Below are 26,763 nucleotides of genomic sequence, written 5' to 3'. Positions count from 1 at the left end.
GTACATGAAGACATCCGTGTTGATTCTCTCATCATCTCGCACTTATATACGTTTTTTTCTGGATCATGTTAAGCCTACTTCCTCCTTAAGGCAGAGAAGTACTTACTTTTTCCTATGTTTCCAGCATCAAGACATGGCATGTTGTCCCCAGTATTAACAGTACTAGCCCCAGTGATCTCATCTTAAGACATCTGGCCAACTTTCAAATGATGTACCTACTCCATGCCCTGCTATGGTACAAAATACTGGGGAGGTTGGGGGTGGGGGCACTATTACATCTCCTTAATTTCCAAAGCAGGAGCCTCAAGTGACTTCCATTGGTATAATAAAGAGTTACTGTTTTTTTTTTTAATACAGAAAGGAAAACAACAATATAATATGTAATGACCTACATGAAGGTGAAAAGAGACCAATACCCAATCCAGTTCGAACCTTTGAAGAAGCATTTCAACAATACCCTGAAATTATTGCTACAATCAAGAAAGTGGGCTTTCAGAGTCCCACTCCAATTCAGGTAGAAATAACAACTGTTTGTTGTTCAACTCTCCTTTCTTCATGTGTTAATATTAACATATTCGTGTTTTCAGTCACAGGCCTGGCCAATCATACTTCAAGGAATTGATCTAATTGGTATTGCACAAACTGGCACAGGGAAAACATTGGCTTACTTATTGCCTGGTTTCATTCATTTGGACTCTCAACCAATGTAAGGATTCATCTTGGTCTTTATTGTTTAGTTATTGTTTGTCGCTTACTGATTGGTTTGTGAGATTTGAAGGTATGAGTGCTCTTTGTAACGGCACCCAGCGAAATTCAGTTTTTTTACTGCAAGGAAGTATGTCCATAATTTGGGAAATGTAAATACATGGATGCCCTGCATATCATTGTTGTCATTGCTTCATGCTATGTATGCTTTTTCATGCTAAAATATTCAGTTCACCAAGTTATTATGGTAGTTGCCTATAGTGTTGAAAAACTCTTACTAGCTTTTACAGCAGTGATCATCAGGACTCAGAACAGCCATGATTCCAAAAGTTCCGGGATTTTGAGGGTAAAGGAACATTGAAAAAGGGATGCTGCATCCAGTGTAGCGTTAAAATGTACATCAATGTGTTTTAAAGTAGATTGTTCACAGAACAAAGAAGAAAATCACCTGATGTATTCGCAGACAATTCAGAGAAATTTTAAAGGGTTTTAAACGCTTCTTATAAATAAATAGCAAAACCACAGGTCTGAGTTTGACTAAAGTTTTCTGTCGGAAACTGATTGCTAAAAATGTGGCCATTTTAAACCTAAAACTATTTTGCTAAAATTAACAAAATGTTTCTGTATTAATTCCCTTGTAGCTGCCTTTGTGTAAGAAAACCTGTAATATATGCATGTTTTACAGGTACTAATTCATAATTTTGTAAAGTTGAACATATTAGCAAAAATTTATTTATTGCGTCCCTTCTGAAGAGAAGCATACTAGATTATTACAATTACAACATCTACTTTCTCACTATCGTTTAAATTCGATTTAAGAAGTTAGTGGTAAATATGACTAGATTGGTTAATTCGGTGAGCATTGTTGAAAGGAGCATAAAAAGTCCCTGTTGGCTGTTGACCTCTGCATTCACTTTGGGCTCTTTGGTATATTAGCCACTCTTTTTCTCAGTACCTGTTGTGGAATTGGTAGTAGTGGAAGAAAAACTTTGTTTTGGATGTTAAACAATAACAATCTTGTCTGTTTATTAAGCCTATTACAAAATCAACTAATTCCTCAGATGGTGAAAGAGCTTCTCTTAAAATAATTTAATTTGCTTGTCAAGAAAATAAATACTTGGATCCTTAATCTAATGTTTGTTGGGGCCTGGCTAGAAGTATCCATCGTGCTTGAAATGCATATTATAATTAAGTCATTTAAAGTTTGACCTGTTTTCCAGGTGTTACCAGTAGTGTGTAGGTTGCCTTGAAGATACTCATAGCTATGTAACGTCTAGATATGTATTTTGGAATTTTGTCTCAAATAGAGGTTATAATTAAGTTTAAGGGGGTTTTGTTGCTTAGATGGAACATTCTCATTTGGAACAACTCAGTGTTCTCCTAATTACTTTGAATATCTTTTTTGATGTGATTGATAAACCCTTGGCAAATGCATTCATGCTAGCCGTTGTGTGTGCCAAAATGTAGAGAGGATACAGTGGTTTGTGACTCAAGTCTTTAATACTTTTAATGATGTACCCTTCACAAGGTTAAAACAAACTCCATATATCTCTTATTATTTAGGGAGTGTGTCGAAACAATTTAACATTCAACATGGTCTCACTGAATCTTGACTAAAATTCTAATACATGGACTTTACAATTTCACAGTCGGGCTATTGCTGGCTCTAGTGTTACACTTTAATCATAGTTAGTGTCTTACTGCCACTTTGCTATGTTTCACAAAACAATTGAAAGCTGATGTACATCTTTGATTTCAAATCGATAGCTGATAAACCCCAATTGCACTTTTCCCATGTTTTTTTATAAATTTATAAACTGCCTAGACCCTCCTCGTATAATTATTCTCATTTTCTGTCTTGGTGTTACAAATGCAAAGTGAAAACATTTGAAGTAAGATGTATAATAAAGTGTCACAGCGCCCTTGGAACTCAGTGCCGAATGTCCCTTTTAGAGGACTGAAAAGCATAGAATTCACAGCTTGTTGAGAGAGCATTTGTTTTGTAGAATCAGTGATGTAGGCACTCACCAATGAGATAAGTGACATATCCAAATTAGGACTTCCAATCTTGTCAAACTTCTCAGACGTCTGTCTGATTTATGATGCTTCAAATTCATGATTATTCTAAATGCAATGTGTTCTATAAAGTCCCCTATTTGTCTATTTTAAATGCCTTATCTCCTCGGCTTTAACATTCAAGTTGGAGCAAAAAAAATTGTATTCGGTCTATAAATACTTTAAGTGAATTGTATACCTGGGGGGCGTGGCTTGGCCACCGGGCAAGATGGCCGTCACCCTGTGAGGCTCTGCCGGGGCCGGGCACTTTATCCGATTAAATCCATCCTAATCGGGGCGGAGAGGGAGCGGACTCCTGGCGCTTCCCCCCGGGAGGCTGGCCGGCGATGTTTGAGCCGGGTCCGGGAGGCGGGGGAGCGTCGAGAGTCCAAGCGCCGGCTGCTCTCCGCGCGCGCTGGCTCCTAAGGTGGGCGCGGGGTGAGCGAAGGCGGCGGCCGCTTCCCCTTCCCCTGATTGAGGAGCGCGGGGACAGGGGAGCAGAGGACTCGGGGGAAGCCTGACCGGCGGTCGATTCGGGCCGCGGCTCCCCCCCCCCCCCGCCTCCTCTTTATTACTCCGGCGATTGGCTCTGGGTGCGTGTTGCGGCCTGCCTCGGACCTCGCGGGCCGCTCCCGCCCATTGGAGGGGGTCTCCCTCGGGGGCCCCCGGATTCCGGAAACACGGCGGAGGGGCGCGGGGCCCGGCTGGCGGACGGCGCATACCGAGCGCTGGTGGAGTGCATCGGGACTGAATAAGGAGCGTGCCTGAACCTGGGCCTGCTTGGGAACCTGCTTGGTGAACTTGGACACCGCCCTCGGCCGCCTGTATAAATTTCTCAGACGTCCTGCGGATCACACATGGAATCCTGCACAGAACTGGGAGCGTGAGCCAGGTAGGGGGCGGACTGAGGGTGGGGCGGGGTCTGGGGCCCTGGCTCGTACGGCTCTTTGACCCCGGTACCCTATGGACTCGGGAGGCCTGAACGCCCCGGACTAGCAGCTTGGTGGCTGGTTGGCCCCCTCCTCCCCCCGCCCTCCTGGGCTGAGTCGTGCCCCCTGAAACTGGTGCAGCTAATCTGGGCCCACGCATGGAGATGTAGGGCTATGAGAGAAGCGGAGGCCTCTGGGCGTACCGGGGGCCACCTGACAGCTTAGTGGAGTGAGTGAGACAGTCGATGAGTTGTTTCTTCCGGCGTTGGAGACTCGTTGTCCTGGGCGAGTGCATTCGGACTACTCCAGTTGCACCATATGGTAATACTGCAAGATGGGCAAGGCAGATAAGCGACAGGCTAAACTCTCCTTCTCCGGAGGAGAAAAACGGGGCGCCACCTCCGAGCCCCGGCTCGGAGATGCAGACACTGAGGAGGGATCTCCCGAGATGTCCGTGAGAGCCATGTTCATGGAACTCAAGACCAGTTTGGCCGGAATAGACGCTAAGCTGGATCATGTAACGGAGCGGCTTGACCGCATTAGAGCCCGAGTGGACGACCATGATGCTAGATTTGAAACTCTAGAGACTCGCACATCTGATATAGAGGACGCTCGCAGTGGCGATAGAGAACAGATAGCGCAGATGGAACGCCTTCTGGAGGTGATACGAAACAAGAATGAGGACCTGGAAGCTCGGTCCCGACGCAACAATATCCGTATCGTGGGGCTGCCGGAGACAACAGATATGAGTCGCATGGAAGACTTTGTCGAGAACATGCTACAAGAGCTGTTTCCTGGAGAGTTATCTCGGCTGCTGGTGATTGAGAGGGCACACCGATCCTTGGGCCCTCGGCCTCCACCGGGCACTCCTCCGCGCCCAATTATTGTACGGCTATTAAATTACAGGGACCGAGATACCGTGCTTCGGCTGGCTAGGGAGAAAAGCCCCCTAACATTTAAGAACTCCGAAATTAACTTTTTCCCTGATTACACCCCAGGAGTACAGGCACAGAGACGGGCTTTTCTGCCGATCAAGCGCATGCTCAGTCAGGCTGGAATAGGATTTGCTCTGTTATATCCAGCTAAATTCAGAGTGAGACATGAGGGCAAAGTGCTATACTTCACGGATACAAAGCAGGCGAATAAGTTTGTTAAAAGATTGCCTAAACAGCGGGGGCGGGGGCTACGGGTGGGGTGAACCCAGAAAACGCCTCACTTAGAGACAATGATTAAGTGTTAAACCTGTGACCTCGCTGCCACTAGAGCTGTGGAGAAATATGGGTCTGCTACACGATCTGCCCCTGTTATATAGCTGTGGGCTGTCCGTGCCCCCTCTCTCCCATACCCTTTTTAGGGTGGAGAGCTGATCGGCGGGCCTATGCCCCCACGGATGAGTCCGGTTCTTTCTTGTTACATACCCGTAGTTTGGGCTTTAGGGATGGTTGGGTGGGATACTACTAGGGTCCGATTGGGGGGCCTGGGTGGGAGGGGGGAGGTGAGGGCAAACTGGGAAACGTTTTTGGTTCTTTTTCTTTTTGGTTTTTGGCAGGTGGAGGGCTGTGTTCATATGCTGGGCTGCGTGGCTGGGGGTCTGGATGGGGGATGATGCTTCTACTACTGTGAGATGCTTGACATGGAATGTGCGGGGACTTAATGACAACCGAAAAATCCGGCTGGTGATGGCTTATGTTAAACGACATGGCATTGATATTTGTATGCTTCAGGAAACGCATCTGATGGCGTCGTCGGTCAGCAGACTGAGGGCTGGCTGGGTTGGTGAGACTCATCACTCGGCATACTCTAGCTATGCCCGGGGGTTGCAATCATTATTCGTAAGGGGCTACAATGGCGCACGCGAGAGATCATTATCGACCCCAACGGAAGATATGTAATGCTGAGCGGAATGCTGCTGGACAGGGCTTGCCGGCTAGTGGCAGTGTATGGGCCAAATGTGGATGACTCGGAATTCTTTCTGGAGGTATGGCGCCGGGCAGAGTCGCTGGGAGCCGGGGCTGTGATTTGGGGCGGCGATTTTAATGTTGTGCTGGATGCTTGGCTGGACCGTGAGAGTGTGGCCAGGATGCAACACGTTTCTGCAGCAAGGGCACTGACAGCAGTAATGGATAGTGGCGCGCTGGTAGATTTATGGAGGCGGAGACACGCGGGTGTGCGGGAAGGCACTTGTCTGAATCACTTTCATAGCAGCTGGTCCCGCATTGACCGATGGTTGGGCACTAAAGATGTAGAGGTCTGGACTAGAGCAATTAATCATCTCCCTCGCACGCTGTCAGACCACTCACCGGTACTATCAGATCTGGCGTTGCCTAGTGAGTTAAATCCAATGGTAATGTGGCGGTTGCCCAGTGGTGCCCTCCGGGACGACACCTTCCGAGTGGAGATACGAGAGGCCATTCAGCTATTTTTTGAGGAGAACCGAGGGTCGGTGGACTCCCTGGGCACGGTATGGGAAGCATTTAAAGTGGTGATCCGCGGGGAGTGCCTAGCAAAACAGCATGGGATAGTGAAGGCATTAAGACGAGAGATGGCTGATATTGAAAGGAGGCTTGAGGTCCTGGAGCGGAGACTTGAGGCCACATGGTCAAACGAGGTACTTGCAGAAATTAGACGAGAGGTGTCACTGTATGAGGAGGCCTCTCTTAGAGAGGTTTGCTTCCTCTGGAGACATTCGCGGGCTCGTAGATATGGAGAGGGGGAGAGGGCTGGGAGGACACTCGCGGGGTTGCTGCGCAGCCCCTGGGCCAGCAATTCTGTCACTGAAGTATTAGACACCGAGGGTGTCAGGGTGACTGGTACTGGAGGCGTGTTGCAGGAATTCACCAAGTTTTACTCGCAGCTATATGCGCCTCCGGAGGGACTCAGGGAGGCAGATATGAAGGAGTATTTTGAGAGCATTGAGTTAGTGTGGTTTGAAGAGGCACACAGGATGTATCTGGATGTGCCGTTCACGGTAGAGGAGGTGATGGCGGCGGTCCAAAGCTTACCCGGGGATAAGTCTCCTGGCACTGATGGTTTGACCCCTGCCTTTTATAAGGAATTCGGGGACATCCTAGCTCCCTATCTGCTGGAGGTGTATGAAGAGTCCCTAGCGGTGGGCTCCCTCCCGACCTCCCTCCGGGAGGCCTTAATAATAACCATCCTGAAGCCTGGTAAAGACCCGACGCGTTGTGATTCGTACCGTCCTCTCTCCATGATAAACATAGACAATAAGATTCTTGCAAAAATGATAGCGACTCGACTACAGCCGCTACTTTCTAGAATGGTGCTCCCAGATCAATCGGGCTTTGTTCCCGGGAGATCCACGAGCCACAACCTACGCACCTTCTTTGCAGTGCTGGGATCACTAGAGACAGACGACGACGTGGCCACTGTGTTTCTCGATGCGGCTAAGGCCTTTGATTCTCTGGCCTGGGAATATATGTTTGCACTTCTGAATCGAGTGGGCCTTAGCGTGCGATTTGTAAATTGGATCAGGCTGCTGTATACTCTGCCTACTGCCAGGCTTCGTCTTAAAGGGGGTATATCAGCCCCATTCCTGGTCTCACGGGGTACGCGACAGGGCTGCCCGCTGTCTCCGCTTCTTTTTGCGGCTGCTATGGAGCCACTAGCGGCGGGACTGCATCAGAGATATAGTAATAGTGGCCTACGGTTCCGGCAACGCCCTGTCCTGATATCCTTATATGCGGATGATATAGCGCTATATGTGCGCAATCCCAGGCAAAATCTGGATATCTTACTAGATGAAATTGTTCGCTTTGGGAACTTCTCTGGGGTCACCATTAACTGGTCGAAATCAATGATTCTGCCACTAACCCCCGGGGTGAGGAGATTTGACTTGCGATACCCTCTGATCTGGGCGGACGGGCCAGTGCGCTACTTGGGTATACACCTATACTGCGACGTGGAGACGCTCCGACTTGCTAACTATGAAAAAGCGATGACATGGCTGGAGGGCAAGGTGGAGACCTGGATGGCCCTTCCTCTTTCGCTGACCGGCCGCATCGCCATCACTAAGATGGTGGTACTCCCTAAATTTCTGTATTTATTCATAAATCTTCCCCTGCCACTCACTAAAGCGTATTTTCGGCGCCTGAGATCTGCGCTTGTGCGGCTGGCCTGGGCGGGACGACAGCCCCGTATTGCGTGGGAAAAACTGACGCTGCCGTTCGATCGCGGCGGACTGGCAGCTCCAGACCTGGAGTTATATTACCACAGTGCCCAAGCACATTTCGCGTACTTCTGGCTAAATCCGCCCCGATATATGCCACATCTTGCACCGGAGAGTGACTCTGTCTGGCCTGATGGCTTGGTATGTTTGCTTGGGGGGCGGGCTCTTCCCCGCCCCAGAGGCATAGACACGGTCTCCTGCACTGCGGGAGCATGGAAGACGTTGATGTGGCGGGCTGGGGTGCTGGCTCCTTTTGCGTCATCACTACCTGTTATGGCGGTGGCTGACGGCCAGATGTTCTGTGATGGAGGTGTGCGCGGGTTTCTGCGAGATGCTGATTTACAGACGCTGGGAGACTGGGTAGTGGATGGCCGGCTGTTGGGTGTCCCTGACGCACTCTTGAACTGTGACGATTCCCCGTTGCAGCGCTTTTATGCACTCCGCGTTCGCTCCTTGCTGCGGGATCGGTTCTTCGCAGTGCCGGCCGCTCCCCCCGAGTTCCGGGCCTTGGAGGCACTTTGCAGTGCGAAATCCCCCTCCAAGCTAATAACCAAACTGTATAATGCTGCGCAGGAGCAGAGTGGCGGCTTGGTGATGCCCGCCCGGGCTGCATGGGAGAGAGACTTGGGGGAGCCTATCCCGGATGGGATGTGGCGCAGCTGTTGTGCTCATATGAGAACATTGTCCCCGAACTATAGACTGCGCTTGCTGCACTTCAAGTTTCTACACCGAATATATTACACACCCAGGAAGTTACACTCCATGGGATTGGTGGCAGATCCCCGCTGCGTCCGCTGCGGTGCCCCGGATGCAGGCTTTTTCCACCTGGCATGGGAGTGTGAGGAAGTATATAAGTACTGGGAGGAGGTGCGACGAGCGATTGTTGATATGATAAGAGAAGAGATACCCCTCTCCCCTAAGGTAGCGCTGCTGGGATATATGGACGAAATGCAGAGCCCGCAAGACGTTTAATGGGGCTGCTTATGCTTCTGGCCAAGAGGAGAGTAGCGATGTGCTGGGGTAGGGGGAGAGCACCGCGTAGATCGGACTGGTTACGAGATGCGGCTTTCTGCCATGACCAACTGTTAGTATTCTGGGAACTCGTGCCAGAGAGATCACGTCCCAAAGATATTTGGAGCCCTCTAGAAGAATACTTGGCTATGCAGACTGTGAGTGTTGTGTGATTGATGTCCCCCCACAAAGCGTTTCTGCCCCTCCCCCTCCCCCCCCCCCCCCCGGAACATGCGAGTTATTTTGATGGGTGATAGTCCTGCGTGACGTGGTTGTGCCCTCCGCCTGCCTACTACTAGAGGTTATCGCAATTGTTACCTGGTTGCAGTTCTCCCTACATGGCGGTGGCTGATTAATACCATTGAGTGGTTGTGTTGTTCTCCTTGCATGGTGCGACGGAGTGCTGTATCTATCCTGATATGGTGGACCCTTTTTTCATCATGATTCCCTTTTCTGGAACGGGTCCCGGGTTACTGGCGGGTGGCGAGAGATGCTGGTAGAGGCACACCTGAGAATAAGACACCATGATAGTCAAATGATGTGTAATGACTTTTAATATACTTATCCATTCGTCTGGAGTTCTGCTGCATTAATGTATGTTTTCCCTCTTTTTTTGGTTTATATTTAATTGAATAAAACAATAAATAAAAAAAAATAAAAAAAAAGTGAATTGTATACATTTTACTATGGCCCACTCTCCGGAAGAATGAGTTTAATGCTCCCTTCAGGCAGATCAATCAGTCAGAGTTTGCCGAGTGCAACTACTCACCCGTAAGGGTCTCAAGGCACTAAGGGGATTTGTCCTCTGAGCTTTGACCAAAGAGCCTCATTTTAAGGTTCTTCCTGAATTGAGGTAGTAATGGTGACTGCCTGAGGTGCAGGGTGTTCCAGCTCTTTGCTGCAAAATAGGCGAAGGATCTCCCACAAGCCAAGGTCTTCCTTATGTGGGGTATGGTCGCTAGTGCGTGTAAAGCAGAGTAAGAGTGAGTGGTGGGGGAGTAAGAGGTGATGCATTGATTGAGGTAGGCGGGTCCTCGGTCGTGGAGGGCTTTTTAACCGTGGACGAGGAGCTTGAAGTTAATTCTCTTCTTGATAGGGAGCCTGTGGAGGTGTCTTAGGTGATTGGAGATATGTTTATGGTGAGGAATGTCCTGGATGAGTTTGGCGGAGGTGTTTTGGATGTGCTGAAATTTCTTGAGGTTCTTCTGGGTGGTACTGCAGTAGAGGGTGTTGACATAGCCAAGTCTGCTTGCAACCAGGGCATGGATTATGGTTTTGTGGCAGTCCTTTGGGGTCCATTTGTAGATCTTCCAGAGAAGTCTGAGTGTGTGAAAGCAGGAGGATACGACTGAGTTGACTTGGCAGGTCATGGTGAGCGATGAGTCCAGTATGACGGTAAGGTTGCATGCGTGGTTTGTTGGGGGTGGTGAGGGGTGCTGAAGGTCAATGGCCACCAGCAGTCGCCCCAGGCTGATGGTCCCAGGATGAGGACCTTGGTCTTGTTGGAGTTGAGCTTATGAGAGCTTTCCCTGGTCCACGCGGCTTCCATCTTGTTGTGGAAGTTCTTCTTGACAGTAGTGGGATTTTTGGTCAGTGAGATGATTAGCTGGCTATCATCGGTGTAGGAGATGATGTTCAGTCCATGGTCTCTGATGATGGATGCGAGTGGGGCCATGCAGACGTTGAAGAGTGTGGGGCTCAGGAAAGTGCCCTGCGGGGCTGTGCAGGTGATCTCCGTATGTTCTGACAGGTAAGGAGGTAGTCTGACTGTGTTCGGCCAGACAGGAAGGAGCCATGTCCATTTTAGGGCCTTCCTGCTGATGTACACTGCGTGAAGCCTGGAGCAGAGGGTGAGGTGTGAGACCATGTCAAATGCGGCCTATAGGTCCAGTAGGATGAGGGTTGCTGTACGGCCACAGTTTAGGAGCGAGTGGATGTCATCAGTGGCGGCGAGGAGGGCGGTCTCCATGCTGTGATTGCTCCTGAAGTCCGATTGGGAGGTGTCCAGGATGTTGTTGCCCTCGATGTGCTCACGAAGCTGAGCATTAATGGCCTTTTCGTTGACCTTGGCTAGGAAAGGCAGTAGAGAGATGGGCGGTAATTCGTGAGTTCGCCGTGGGCTTCTTCAAGGGTGGGCGGATCTTGGCATGCTCCCAGTCCTCTGGGAAAGTGGCTGTCTCTATGGAACAGTTGAGGGTGTGTCGGAGCTTGGGTGCGATGGATGTGTTGGCCTTGTTGAGGATAGGGCTCCGAAGTGGATGCTGCTCATGATGGTGCGGGTCTTGTTTGTGGTGAGGGTAGTCCGGTGATGTAGAGTGTGTGGTGGCTCGATGGGATGGATATGGGGTTGTTGGAGGGCTTGGAGGGTCTTGGGATCTGAAGCTGTTGTATATGTCTTTCCAGTGGAAAAATAGCGGGGATTGGCAGTTCATTTGTTAAAATCCCATCAAGTTTGGCTCGGAATGCCATCCTCCTCGAAGGTCAGTAAATGTTGTACCATTAAATTGGGCACTAAACACATTTGATCAACAGAGACTAGAAATGGCAGAACTTCCAGTATGAATTGCTTTATAAAATTCAAGTTATTCTATCAAGCATTCTGCTCTTCGTGTGTTACCATACAACATCTAAATATCAGATTCATTCAACACTTGCTAGAGATGGTAGATTCTTAAAGTAATTTTGCTATATATTTATTAAATGTTTGAAATAAATAAATAGTAACAAATTCTGCGTTTAAGTGTGGCAAGTCACCTGTGAGGGTCTTGAGGCTCTGAATTGTAGGCACAGGGAGATTGTGATTTGCCCACAATCACAGGATGTTGAGCCGACGCTGAAACTTGAATCTAATTCCCCCAGCTCTGAATTCGTCAGCTCTGACTGCTACGTTGCTAGGTCCCATCCTCTCCCTTCCAGTCTCTTCATCATGTTTATCTTCTGTGCTGTTTGTGACCCTGGCCCCTGAGGTATTTACATATCTCGTACTCCATGTGTCCACGTATACCTCTGAGGTGCGCACGTCGCTAGCCATGCATTCCTGTGAGCTTTGTGGGATACACATTTGAGGAAGAACAAGGCTGTCCAGCTCATTACAAAGGGTGATCTTTGATTCAGAGAGGTCACTGGAAAGGGGCCTGGGGACATCTTAAGAAGGAGATGGGGTTGATAGGAGAATCGTAAAGAGTAGGGCTTGGGCACTTTTTTGATACACATCACTGTGGCTGACATCCAGGTGTGAACCTCTAGTCACTTCCAAAGCTATCAGATTTGTAGTCACTCCTGTTGTGACATACTGCTTTCTGGAGGAAAGGAGAGGGCACTTAAAAAGGAAGCAGACCTCCAAAACAAACTTCAAAAGACTCTGACCCTAAATCAATTTTGATGTCTGAGAATGGACAATAAGGGCCCAAAATTACCAACGTTTAAGTTGGTTTATGTGCTGTGCAAGGAGGGGAAGCTCTTCACGACTTCTGTCTATGACCACGGCTGGAGCCTCTTGGAGCCTAGAGCCCCAGTGTCTGTCCACTTGCTGACACCAGTGAGGTCTGTGAAGAAGAGGAAAGCACTGGTAGAGAGTGAGGTCAAATGGGGGATCCGGGCGAGTGGATCCCTGTGGCGTGCTGTGAGACTGCTGCTGCACTGATCGACCTGTTGCCCATATGCAGGTTCAAGTGGTGACCCAGTATGCCAGAGGAGGTTGCTGTGAAGTTTGCCTTGCTGATTAAGCCGCCACCCATGTGAGAGGTGTAACTTGATGAGTGCCTTGCTATGGCCTGCTCATTAGGCTTGCTCACTGCAATATTCCAGTTCTTTCAATAGCAGAAGTTGAGGGGCTATTACGGGGCCTTGCTCTTGCCAGCATGCCGGTTCTGTCATCAGTACCGGAAGTTGAGGGGCTATTCTAGGAGTTATTTTAGATTTTAGTAGTCCATCTAGCCATTTTAATGTTATATCGAGCATGATAGCAGTTGAGGATGGACAGTCTGCAACTTCCTCTTCCCCTGCCATTGCCATGCCGCTTCGATTTCCAGCCGCCCAATTTTCTCCTTATGTGCAGGTGCACTCCCTATCTGCAGCTCTGCACTGTCACTTATGGAGGTGGTTTGAGGCATCATGGAATCTGATGTGAGAATAAATTATAGCTACTATTCCTTCACACTATTATAAATTAGTTAATAATCAGCCAATATTTGTTTTGATTTTCAATTTATATAGTTGTCTCGCGAATCAAGGTATATATTGTTCTTGATTACAAAGCAAATACACCTTCTTTATACTCATATATATAACAGTAGTCCAAATTAATCATCTTTATTAATTTATTTATTTATAAATATTGATAATCCAGTTTAACAATTATATTTTATTTCATATTGTATTGTTTTTAATGCAGTCTTAAATAATCACATAAGCATAGACAAAACTCCCTACCCCTTAAAAATGGTAATAGAAAACAACACTCAATACTATTATACCTCATACATACACACACAGAATCATTATAATAAAAATTCATGAAAATAAATACAAACACAAAATAGAATTCTTCTGGGGATTTCTCCTAATTTACCAAAACCTTAAATACCCATATAATATACAGTCTTGAATTACGCATTATGGTACTCAGATTTCACTTTTTCAAAAACAATAAGAACACATCAAACTAGTAAGATATCATGAGTCCAATATAGACAAAAAAACTTAAATTATGTCAATGATGAGGCACACTTCCCATGAAGACCCAATCCTTACACGCTTTTTGATGTCACTCTTGTTGAGGGGGCACCTTCATCAGGGTGGTTCCAATTTAGCAAATCTTTGGGGACGGGTAATTGCTCACTTCCATCCTATTAAATCAGTCTTATCTTGTCCTTCCGAATTTTAGGAAGTTAATCTATCACTTCCCCTGTCCAGTTACATTTATGGGACCCGATAATGCTATATAGGCTTCCTCAGAGGCTCATACGTTGCCTGGGTACATCAGCAGATAAGACGGAGTGGGGAGTCTCTTTCGGGTTCTTGTCCCGCTTTGCCATTCTCCATTTTACCGACGATAATCCGACACCACCCTCTTCCAACACATTAGAAGCTGAAGTGCTGGATCTGTGGTGAGGTAGAATATCCACAGGATGGAGTGCTGCTGAAGGTAAGTAAGTTGCTCATTCCATCCATTAGGAGATTTGTAGCTTGGAGTAGGTGTAAATTTGGAAGTGAGAACAACTCATGTGTGATTAGTGTCCTAGGTTTTTAAACTTAAGCCAGAAACGGATGAAAAGGGAGAACAAATGTAAGCAGTGTCAATTGCTCTGCTAAAACCCCTGTTGTAACATTAATCCACAAGTGTTAACAAATTTATCAGATGTGCCCTTTACTTATTTTTATTTTTTTAAAGAAAAAGAATGTTTTGTCAGGATGAGCAGTTCGGTCAAGCAATCAGTAAAAATTATTTATGGAGCCCTTAAAAGCCCAAAGTAGATTGAATATTTGACCCACCCTCTGTTCTATGAGATACATTTTTTGGTGGAACCTGCAGTTTTGGAATAAAGTAAGGAGTAAATTGCTGCTTCAGTCACAAAGCTTTTGGGTGTCTTGGGCTTAAAATGAATAGGTGAATTGACTTGGAGCCAGTGAAATGATCTCAAAGAGTAGGAAATATGTGTGATCGCAGGCAAGTTAAAAAAAAAAAAAAAAAAATGCGTACAGCAGAATTGTACATATGAGTCCTTGGTTGGTGGTTGCATGTGCAGGAACAGTTGATTGGCTTTCACACTTTCCTGCGCCTGACCATTTTTAGTCCAACAGTCCGAGATCTGCATCTTTGAAATACGTTTAGCCCAGTTAAAGCACTGTATGTGTGGACCACAGGTCCGAATTAACTGAATATGTTGCAGTCTAGTTTAGACCGATGGCAAAGAACATGGCTGTCAATACTTCATGGTGTTGTTGATATGTTACATGTTGAAAATTGCTGGTCTGCACCACGTTTATTTCTTTGGTGTGCTAAAGGCTCATTCTTTACTGAGTAAAATGCCCCAAGAACCTTTAGTGAGGGAGGGTGTAGGTTTCAAGCACTCATGTTACTGTGGTAATTAACCAGTAGATTTTATGGGTAAGTCAAAATGATTAAATCAAATTTGTGAAGTCATATTATCAATTTATTCAGAAGTTTCTATTTAATTTTAAACCATGTGCTTGTTTGTTTTACCCTATTGCTTGATTTTGTTATGCAATATTCCATCAAATGTTTGTTTTTAAGTCCCAAAGCTGAGCGTGGTGGACCTGGCATGCTGGTACTTGCACCCACCCGTGAGCTGGCACTTCAAGTAGAAGCAGAATGTGCAAAGTATACCTATAAAGGGACGAAAAGGTAATTTTATTTTTGGACTAGATAATGATTTATTGATGAAACTAATTCCAGCTTGGTTGCTATCAAAATACTTAGCGCTGAAATGTTAGTTTGTAAAATGTACGGCATCACATAGGTGCTTCTCCTTGCTTTTTGTTGTATGTTTTACTCAAAGCAAGAATTTAGTAGAATAGCTGGTCATAGTTCAGTCACTGCTGGACCACTTTGGTAGACCACTAGACCATCTTGTGGAAGATTGTTTTGTTTTATGTGGAATCCATCTTGTCTTGCTCACGTTTGTTATATTCAGTGATGACAAGCCTGCAAGATGTGCCCAGAGTTAAACTAATGTATACTGCTGAACAGCTTGTGATATAATGCAAGGCTTGCACAAAAGGACTTCTCACATGGTATGCATTTTCTTGACTGTCCAGTTAAACATATCTATGACCATTTATTGTCAGAGGCATTGAGACCTTCATTTGATCGCATAGGAATTGTGCAGAATCTATATATTTACACATTGGAAAGTCCACACTATTGGGCATGCATAGGTAACACCCGTAGCCATCTTGTATCACGCTTATGCCATGAGTTATTTCATTTTGACTGGATGGATACTTAATGATTGTGTAATTTCTGTGCCTTCAGGTCAACATCAGTCCATGAATCTGATTATAATGATGGAGTAAGCATTATTTCTGTATCATGATTGGATGCGCATTTTTATGCCTTTTGGGGTTTTCATTAATAAAAGACCAAATGGAAGTTCCGCAAATTAGACATGCAGCTGCTAGCTCCTTTCCCCATTAATTCATGTATAAACTTTTGCCTATGAAACTTGACAGTTGTCTGTTTTTTATTGAGATTCTACTTTGTCCACACTCTAGTGCAGTGCTTGATATTGCCACTGCAGCTTTCAAAACAGGACCATCCCAAGGCACCAGTCCTCCTGTACCAGCTGGTGCTGGGTCAGCTGCCACTTCTGATCTTTGGTGTGGGTTCTCTACCTGGCCCTATAGTGGTGATTCCTTCGTGCACTCATCTTCCAGGTCCCTTCCTTACAAAAGAGTTCAGCGGAGATAAACAGAAACTGACTTGAAACACTAATCTGGAGACTGGTGCTGTAGACTACATGGATCTGTATCATACTATGTGCTGCCATGCTCTAATAGTCAGGGCTTTAGAGATGCTACTCATTGGACACTAGCCTGTTTTCGAGAGAATGAGATGATTAATGCATTGATTACAGCAACCACTCACTCGTGAAAGTCAGTCCTGGTAATTGAGACACCAGTGTCGGCAACAGAGAAAGAGTTACTTCAAATATGAGTCTGCTAGATAACCTGTGGCTCAAAGTCTTGAGTCTTGGAATCTCCTGATGGCTAACACGTTGGTGTCGATGGCTTTGATGTCGATCGGTGCTCCCCAGAGGAGCAAGAATGTGTGGAGTGAGGATTCCTCGGTTTTCTCTCCCTGAATCTACCTCTTTAGGTGTCCTTTTCATGAGAGGAGCCGTGTGCAGTAGAGGAGTGTGAGGAAAGAGGCCCTGATGCACCCCACCCCGTTACTCACTTACTGTGTGCTTGTCCCAGAGTCCACATCGCTGACTCCAGAAGCCACCGGGACACCTGTAGGAAAAATAGAACAGGGATTACTACTGGAAAAACAATTAACACTATCATAGGACTACCACGTCTTTGGGCAGAGAGGCAGGGCTATCGTTAGCCAGGACCAATTCTTAAGAGGAGGAGGAGGAGGAAAGGACAACACCATAGGACAGAGAGTGAGAGGAAAACCAGAAAAGATGATGGAGAAACAGAAGAGCAGGGAAGTGAGAAACTATTCTGTGCAGCCAACTTATTGGAGGACGCGGACGGCCTGGACATTCCCGGACTCCTGGAAGGGGTGGTGGATGCTGCCAGAGGAAGCAGGAGAGCCGCTCCATCTCTGAGTTGTGGCATAACGGTTGAGTGTCAGAGGGGAGGGTTGTATGATTGTTGGGGGTTGGAAGGGGAGTAGGATTGGTCACGGTGTGGGGTTGAGTTCTGGGAGGGTATCACTGATGCTTTTTATGCATCGGCTAGGAGGCGCCTAAGGAAGATCCCTGAAGTACAAACTAACCAAGAGCTTAGGACCTTGTAACAGCCAGAATATGGACTCCGATCCTGTGTAGGGGTGGGGATGCTGGAGAGGCAGAGTGAAAAAAATACATTGATCCCAGGTGAGAGTAACCTCGTTTAATACTTTACCCTGATGAAAAGGGAACGATAATTAAGGCCTGCATGAATAGGGCTAATGGCAACTCAACAATGTGCATGTGGATGTGGCAGTTGTCCCCAGGCAGCAACCACTCCCGAATAAAACCCCTATCTTTGCTGTAAAGTAACACAGAAGTGTGTGGTGACGGATGAGCAAAGGAGTATTTCCTGACTCATTCTTACCGCTAATTTTTCACATTCCTTTGAGACTCAGGGTGATGCCAATCTGAGGGAAGGATCCTTTAGCAGAATAACAAACCAAGGCGGACTGATTAAAACCAGCACATCCTGACCTGTATCTGCAGCAACCTTTATCTTTGCGCTCAAGATGTAATAAACAGCAAAATAATAAATAAAAAAGATACAAACATCCGCCGTGTTTCCATATCCACCCATCCTTCCCAGAAGTGTTGTCAAAAGTGGGATTTGCCCAAATGGATGCTGTGGTCATTAAAATGGTGGAGAGTCAAGAAAAATTAGAGAAGATCATGGAAATATTCCTATATCTGTTGCCGCAGAAGATAGAAAATCTTCACAAAGCCCTGACAGGCCAGACACAGGACATGGCTATTGGAAAGCTTGCCAATGTTTTGGGAAAGCAAAGGGGCCTCATGGCCTTACCCTCTGTGGTTCTTTTTCAATAACTTTGAGTGCATGGCTCAGGCTGTAGGCTGGCCCGCAGATGGATAGGGACACTATTTAGGCCCTTTATCTAAAGACCTCCAGGCTTCCTACCAAGCTGCCAACCCCCAGGGAACCAGACTATGACATATTAAAGAAGGACCCCAAGAAACCCCATGAGCCATATATTACAGCATAAAAGATATGACAGGTCAATGGCTAAAACCCCTCACCACATCAAAAGAAGACATTCTTGAAAAGATATATTTAGAGCAGTAGCTCACCTTCCTTCACACCCCTGTTCAGAAGTGGTTCCGTCTGCATGCACACCTAACCCTAGAGAAAGCAGTAGAGATAGCCAGCGCCTACAGTCGAGCTGATGAGCTACAAGGGGGGACTAGAGGATTCCAATTGGAAGGGGTACCCTAAGACCTCAGAGGCCCAAAAAGTAAGGCTGTGATGGTGATACTTGGACCCATACCCAGGCCTTTCCCTCCAGGTCTACAATGTTTCCAGTGTGGCGTTTTTGGCCACCTTGCCAGATTATACCCTCAAAAGTTAGAACCTAAGGATATAGGACTGGTGAGGTCTCTGTATTGCTCTCCCTTGGAAGTCAGACCCCCCTATCACGGTCACCTATCTGTGAATGGTGAACCTGTCACCACCCTCATGGATACAGGATGTCTGCAGAGTGTGATGCGTCCCCAGCTCCTCCCAGGAGGTATAACCCATACCACCAGATTCATGAGCATCCAGTGCATCCACAGAGATAACAAGAGGTATCCAACGACAGAGGTTCAAATCCAACACCAAACCCACCCTGTGATTCCCCTGAGGATAGGAGTTATACCAAAGCTACCAGAACCATTGATCGTGGGAAATAGTTATCCTCATTTAGAAACTCTGCGTCGGGAAACCTGGAAGGAGGGGAATGCGTGGTCGGAAACCGCACCCTTTTCCCAGGCCAAAGAGCTCTCATCAAAAAAACAAAAAAGCAGAAGACAAAGACAGAAAGAGAAGAAAAACACCCGACTAGTACTGCCAGCATATACATATTACACTATCTGGGAGATGGATTGCAACTTTCAGGCTGGTCCGAGAGAAGACTATTCCTTTTGTGGAACTTGGAATAACACCACTGAACAAGAAGACAATGATCACGTAGGTCCCCAGTTAATCCTGAAAGAAGGGTTACTATACTGATGGGAAGGAAAACCCAACCACTGTTTTTACCCGCTCCCTTCCGAGAAAAAGTCCTGTGCGTAGCACATAGTCATCTGTTGGGGAATCGCTTTAGTACTGAGAAAACGGAAAGAGCCATTTTAGATCAATTCTACTGATTAGGGATTTACCAACAAATAAAAAATACTATAGAGAGTATCCCATATTCCAGAAAAACAGCTCATGCCGTCCCTGTGAAGTCCCCCTCATACCCATACTAGTCATAGAAGAACCATTCACAAGAGTAGGCATGCATATAATAGGCCCTCTTCTACCCTCCCTTAGTATGTATTGGTGCTTGTTGACTACACAGCTCGCTTTCCTGAGGCCATAGCAAGGACAACCCAACACCACATACATAGCTAAAGCTATGATCAACATATTTGCAAGCGTAGGATTTCCGAAGGAGATCTTAACTGATCCAGGGACCCCATTTGTTTCTAAACTCATGTGACAAGTTTTCCAAAAGTTTGGGATCAAACCGATCTGTACTGTGGCTTATCATCTGCAAATGGATGGGCTTGTCGAGCGATATAATGCAACCTTGAAGAGTACCTTAAAAAGACTGCTGGATCTTGAGACAAGGAAATGGGAGGATATGTTGCCCCTTGCTTTGTTTGCTCTCGGATGTAAAAAAACAAACATTTGGGGTTTTCTTCATTCAAGCTCCTTTATGGTTTGGCAGCCAAGATCTCCATTGAACATGGCCAGAGCGGAGTGGTAGAAAGAGAAAGACTTGGCTAAACCCCTATTGGAATATGTAACCAACCTCAAAATCCATTTGGGAGAAATCAGAAGTATATTCAAATCCAATATGGAACAGGCCCAAATGTCCCAAAAGAACCAGTACAATAAAAAAGCAAAGGAACGATCCTTCAAAGTAGGGGATCCAGTCCTTTTAATGATGGTTTCATCCGATCATAACCTGTTATGGCAATAGCAGGGCCCCTACGTGATCACAGAAAAGATGGCACCTGTTACTTGTATTGAAATAGATTCCAACAAAAAAATGACCCAGATCTAACACGTTAACCTCTTAAATAAATGGAAGGCTCTGTATCTGTGCTTGTAGAGTTCTCTGGGCAAGAGACACACTTGTATATGCAGAGCATAGATCCAGATCTACCAGCTAACCTAAAGCAGGATTTAAGTGACCTACTTCAACCCCTTCAGGAAGTCTTCTCCCTAATAACTGGTAAAACACCCCACTAATACTCCACCAGGGAAAAAGGTACAATTATGACCATACTGCTTACCTGAGGTGACACTATTGAACAGGAAATAAAACAAATGCTACAAATGGGTGTCATTGAACCGTCCATCAGTAAATGTAATTCCCGATTGTGCTGGTCCTGAAACATGACAGATCGGTCAGGTTTTGTATAGATTTTAGAGAGGTGAATAAAATCTCACAGTTTGAAAACCGCTACCGATGGTAGATGAAATGGTAGAGAAGTTGGGAGAGGCCAAGTACGTCAGTACTCTGGATCTCTGTAAGGGGGTACTGGGAAGTACCCTTTGGGGAACAAGACAAGGAGAAGACTGCCTTCTCCACTCTGAGGTGTTTATATCACTTTACTGTATTGCCTTTCGGACTCCACCGGTACCCAGAAACCTTTCAACGCATGACAATGTTAAGCCGTCTACATAGATGATATGATCATACACAGTTCTTCATGGGATCAACAATTAGTACAGCATCAAGCTGTTGTACAAGCCCTGGGTACATGTGGTTTGAAGATCAACCCTGTCAAGAGCCCCTTAGTATCCAGGAAGGTTAAGTACTTTAGGTTTCATTCTGGGGAAGGTCACATACGACCCCAAGTAGAGAAAGTAACGGCCATTTCCAATCTTCCCTTGCCCAGAAGCAAAAGAGATTCCCATGCCTTTTTCGGACTCTATGGGTATTATAGATGTTTCATTCCCTGCTTTTCACAGATAGTAGCCCCCTTGGTGGATTTGTTAAACAAATCCACAAAAGCTGAGCTAGAGCGACAACAGCCCTCTCCAGAAGTCCTGGAGGCCTTCAATACTCTAATCAAGGCTGATGAGGACTGGCTCAGAGATGAGGGTCTGTTTCACTTATCCTTTCATCTTATAAACAAATGCATCAGAATTGGGTTTGGGGGCAGACAGATGGGAAGGGAGAGGAACGACCCATTGTATCAGGATTGTTCATTTGCTTCAGTAAAAAAACAAATGTACATCCATATGAATTATTTCATTGGACCTCTATGATCATGCAAGTGTATACTTGAGTTAATGATCTCAAGGCATTTCAGGCTATTGCCCGTGATCAGGGAATGTGTAATCCTCCGTGTACAACAAGATGCTCACAACAATCCTTTCATGGAGTTCCAGTGAAATAATTCATATGGGTGCACAATCGTTTTTTGTTGGACAAAGGAAATTATTTGAAAGTCGTCTGAAGCAACTGAACACCTTCAATAAATACAATTTTGTTTATTTCAATACATTTTTTGTTAACAAGTTGTATTTATGGTATAAGCCTCAGGAAAAGGCCAACATTAGTGCAAAGAGGGGACACTGCTCTTTATTTGGGAGCAGTGCTACGTAGTATGTTTATTCAGATGTGAGACATACTGGAGTGGGTGCCGCTTGCCGTTCATCCGGTGCCACTTCTCCTTCCTCCTGGTAAGGTTACCAATTACTGATCCTTCACTGCTGTCCTTGTAACTCATCTGCATAAAAAATGATGCATTGGTCTTACATTGTGGTGGATGAGATGATCTTCACAGCTGGATATTTTGTTCATTCTTCTAACAATACAGGCAAACATCAGCCATTCAGTAATGTGTTGAGGTCTGCTTTGTTAAAGGACCATAAGAAGATAGATTCCACCTTGATTATTACTGATGCTGCTTTTCTCCTTCACACAGCAGCTTGATGCATTTTACAGTTGTTGATTATGTCTTCCCACCAGGTTGTCCTTTCCTGGCAACTACACCTCTGCCTTTATCCATTACTTTCTCCTAGTAATCGCTTGGTGTGCAATTTCAATTATGTTCTTCTGCCCATCAAAGGGGTTTTTCCCTAACAGGACAAGAACGCATTCACTGATGCTAACTTGTCCGACTCCTATAGTGCCCTGACTAGCAGCATCCATGTACTTGATTTCTTCAAGGACATTTTTCCACTCTTTCAGTTGTATGGCCGTTGTGATTTGTTTTGTGTATATTGGTCTTTCTTGTCCATTATAGTTATCTTTTCAGGTTAGTAGCTTTGGGAAAGGCAATTTACTCAGCATGCTTGCATGTCCTTTTGTATTATAGGCCAGTTCATTAATTTTGGTTGGCTCCTTTTAAGTATATGTGGCAAGTGGGGTGCAGGTTATGAACATTCAAACTGTAGATGATTGATTACCTGTATGTTCGTAGCTTGTGTTGCTTAAAAACACTGGCCAAGCAATAGCCACAATCCTTTACAGGGTGAACCACAAAAAGTCACAAAATTAACATTAACAACTACCCTTGGTAGTTTGGCACAAAAAGTAGTCAGGCAGTGCGTAAAGTGTCTATGTAGTATAGAAGAAAAAGCCCAAGCCATGTTAGCAACAAAGAGTAAAATGTAATAAGTTGACACCAGAGCAACACAAATCCTGTCAGTAGAACCAGAGGTTCAAAACACCACCTAAAAAAGAAAAGCACAAACCACGGACATCTGGTTGCATGAGACCCAGTCACAGTTGAAAGTTAAGGCCATCTGCGATGGATCATGGATCGGATAAAAGTGGATTGGGCCCTATCAGCGCTTATCTTCGGACTTGGAAGGTTTCTGAAGAAAATTGTCGGAGAAGGTAGAAGTTCAACGGGGCAAGACTGCAGGGCATCTGAAACAGATTTGCTGCTCAGGAGTAGAGCATATTTGGAGAAGCTGCTAAGTCATTCCGACCAGCAATGCACCGTGGGCGGATAGGCAAGCAGATCGGTCCTATTCACCTCCTAGTTCTCAGAGCATTTTGTAGCCAAATTTTGTCAAAGTCCTCAGTTTTTGGAAAATGGCCATCTGGGCACCTTTAGTGCGAAGGGTAATGGAGTGGATTCAGGCCTCTTGGGGTTTTGGGGGGTGTTCAGGACTCACTTATGCTGGATCCAGATGTTGCATATTGTGTGACTGTCAGATCTGGTGGGAAGCTCTTTTGACCAGACTTTTGTGCCTTTTTTCATCCAAGTCCACACCCCAAAGCCTCTACCTTGGGAGGTACTGCTATGGTATCTATTCTTGAGGTGAGGAATCTGTGATTATAAATAACCACAAGACAAACAAATTATTTACTTTCTGTAGCACTCTTTCTGATGAATATGCTATTTAAATGCAGATTCTTCACTGTGCTTCTGCCTCCCTGTTTTGTGTGGTGGCACCTTTGCTAATGGTCCCAAGTTAGAATAAGGCAAACTCTTCGGACCATTTGTTCATCGCGCCCTGTCAGAGGTCATGGAAGGGGGAAATTGATGAAACTGACATCACCATTTAGGGCTGGGTGCATGTGTGTTTTCATTCTTTCACTTCTTGGATGTTATGTGGTTGTGCTGCAAAAATACCCAGATCCAGTCTGGCTCTTAGGGATATTCTTAAAATGAGGAGTCTGAGACTTGATAGAGCATCCACCAGAAAGAGTTTACTGAAAGTAAGTAACTTATTCATCTAAGGCTGCACAACACACAGCTGAGACTTGTACTTAATTTTGCTCAACAGTTTTGTCATCTTAGAAACTGCTCTTACTTGGTGCATCTCAGGATAAATCACTAGACTGACCTTTAAGTGGGTCTGCACACACAAGCATAAGGCAAGCTGTAAAGGTAGGTATTTGTGAGATTGTTTCATTGATGAGTCCATTTATTCTTCATGTGACATGCACACTCTTGCTTTCAGTATTTTCCATTATAGGAAATGCATGCTAGGACCTCTACTTCAACGTATATTCTTATGTTATTAATTACTTAATTGCACCTTTCTCCTGGGAACAGGGTGATTGAGTTTTGAGATTACAGCTGTTAATGCAAGTTTGGAATAAGTGCATATCTCTGACTGAAATTCAGCCTCAACACAACAGCTTCCAAAAAGTTAAAAAGGAAATCAAAGGTTGAAATATATCTCTGTTTAGGTTTTTTATTCAGGTTAATTTTTTTGAGGCTTGTCATGTATTACAGTAATTTGGTAGCAATCATACCTTGGCTCCTTAGTCCATATTAATTACTTTATTCCAGTTCATTGTTCAGCTCACTTACTGAGGTTCAGCATGTACTATCATAAAGTATTGATCACAAACCATTGGTTCTTAACTCTCTAAAGAACATTTTTAATTTTTTGGCCTTGGACACGTTTGCCAGCTCCTGGAGAAAATTAACTTGGCCTCCAAATGTGCTGGCTGCCAAGATCAAGTAATTTAAATGCCTATGGCAGGGAATTTCCCTTAGCTGGCTTTCTAACTTTGTAAACCAGTACTTATGAAATTACTCAGTGCTGATCAAACAATGTTTGTGTTTCAGCTTTGTGCCACAAAGGCCTCCAGAATGTGTGCTTTCTTTCAAGAGCTTTCCCTTGTTTTTCTACTCACTGTTACTTTTAGTGTGGCTGATTATACAGATTATTAAGCCATAACTTGACATACGGGCTGTGTCCTCTCTTACAGTGTACTGTCTGGATCCTCCATTTGTTACTAGGTCCTGAAGTAGGTTCCTGGTATCTGAGAAGTAGAGCTTTCTTGAGTTTGCTCATTCTCTGATGGTAGCAAACTCTTCCGAGGGCTCCCATTGCAGTGGTAGTTCCTACTATAGTTGTACTCATCCAAAAGCTGTGTCTATTTAACATGTTGATCTTTCAGTTGCCTATGCGAATTCTCGTAACGGTTTCCTGGAAGAAGATATTCATTTCTTTGTAAAGCAGATTTTAATTTACTTTTTTACTACATCTCACGAGGACCTGGGATTTCCAGTCCTTTGCTTTCAGTTGCCGTATCTGTGTATAGTAGGATTTTACTGAGTTTCTTTGAAAGTTTTCAGCAGTCTCACTGAAAAGAATGATAATATTGGAAAAATATTGCATTGGAAATGTGCCCTGGGGTCCTATGGCTAACTATCCGACATATAAAGAAAATATTATTTTCTTTTTTAACTGTTGTTAAGGAGTTAAGTAAGGCGCAGGCATGTCAGAGGTAAGTGACTCACACCATTAAAGAGGTGGAAAGGTTCCTACTGCATAACGATATGTCTGATCTTGACAGAAGCTCACATGGAATTTTAGAGTATTTGCACCTAAACATGCCTCAGAAATGCAAGTATGCTCTTCACACGATAACAGAAACTAGAAAAAGTGTTTGGTGGAAAGGTTTTGGGTTTCTTGTATTCCCAAGAAGTTTAATTTGCTGTGTTTTGATTTTTGATTTGGAAGCTGAATCTCCATATTGCTTGCTTTCAGCTAGATAGGCTCTCTGTTTTCATCTTAAGGGCCGGTCACTGTAAGAGACCGGTTTATAAGGCTTCCACTTATAAAAGAAATGTAATAATAATAAGTTACAATATTTAGATGATATGTAAGGGCATAAATATGTGTGAATTAAATATATAAATACCCATGTGATCTTTGCTGCCCCCAAGGTGGACGGGATGGTACAGACTTTCTGGGCATGTGTTAACACCAGCTTGCTTGAAAGAGTCTATGGTTGGGCAGGTAAATAAACTGCGTACTAGAATTATGTTGGAGTTTTGAGGGGCAGTTGCGAGTGGGAATAATTGCTCTGTCTGTTGCCTTCATATTGAAGTTATTAAAAATGAGTGGTGATCCTCAACTGTAGACATTACATTGAGTACTGCTAAGTGACCTTTGTTGCTGAACTTTCTTTTTATACTGTAGCATTTGCATCTATGGAGGTGGTGATCGTAAAGGGCAAATAAGCGTAGTTACCAAAGGTGTTGACATTGTTATTGCTACGCCCGGTAGACTAAATGATCTTCAAATGAACAACTTTGTGAATCTGAAGAGCATTACTTATCTGGTAAGTGGCAGTAACTACAGAGCACAATTAAAATATTTTAGTGTTTTGTTTTAAAATATTAGGCTTTGTTGATACATTCTTTCAACTTTTGTTTATTTTCTTCTTACGTCTTACAGACCATGTGCAATGTTGCAAACCTATCATAATTGCTAACATGTAAATATATAAAATAGAGAATACTAGATTAGCTACGAAACTCAGGTTTTTAATAAAAAATGATTTATCGATGGATACATGTAAACTCATATTCTTTACATTTTGAATTTCTCCAGGCTGGAGTCAGAACTTTTTATAGTAATAGCTTCCACGTATCAGCAAGTGGCACCATCAGATTTGTTGGAGACATTGCTCCGCCTCCACAAGTGACAGCACCGAGCTGTATATAGGAGCACTCTTTAAGATCAGGACCTCCG

General features: G+C 45.0%; 1 protein-coding gene across 5 annotated transcripts in view; it reads left to right on the top strand.

The window, feature by feature from the left end:
• DDX43 (DEAD-box helicase 43) overlaps positions 1-26,763 on the top strand; it is a 576,458-nt gene that overhangs the window by 131,423 nt on the left and 418,272 nt on the right. For all 5 annotated transcript variants that reach the window (XM_069235691.1, XM_069235689.1, XM_069235688.1 and 2 more), the window contains exons 6-9: positions 358-514; positions 588-706; positions 15,143-15,253; positions 26,209-26,350. In XM_069235691.1, coding sequence (XP_069091792.1) covers positions 358-514; positions 588-706; positions 15,143-15,253; positions 26,209-26,350 — 529 coding nt within the window. The remainder of the gene's footprint in view (positions 1-357; positions 515-587; positions 707-15,142; positions 15,254-26,208; positions 26,351-26,763) is intronic.

Source organism: Pleurodeles waltl, chromosome 5, assembly GCF_031143425.1.
Source record: "Pleurodeles waltl isolate 20211129_DDA chromosome 5, aPleWal1.hap1.20221129, whole genome shotgun sequence".
NCBI classification, from domain to species: domain Eukaryota; kingdom Metazoa; phylum Chordata; class Amphibia; order Caudata; family Salamandridae; genus Pleurodeles; species Pleurodeles waltl.
The sequence above is the reverse complement of the archived record's forward strand: the minus strand, read 5'-3'. Positions and strand labels throughout refer to the sequence as shown.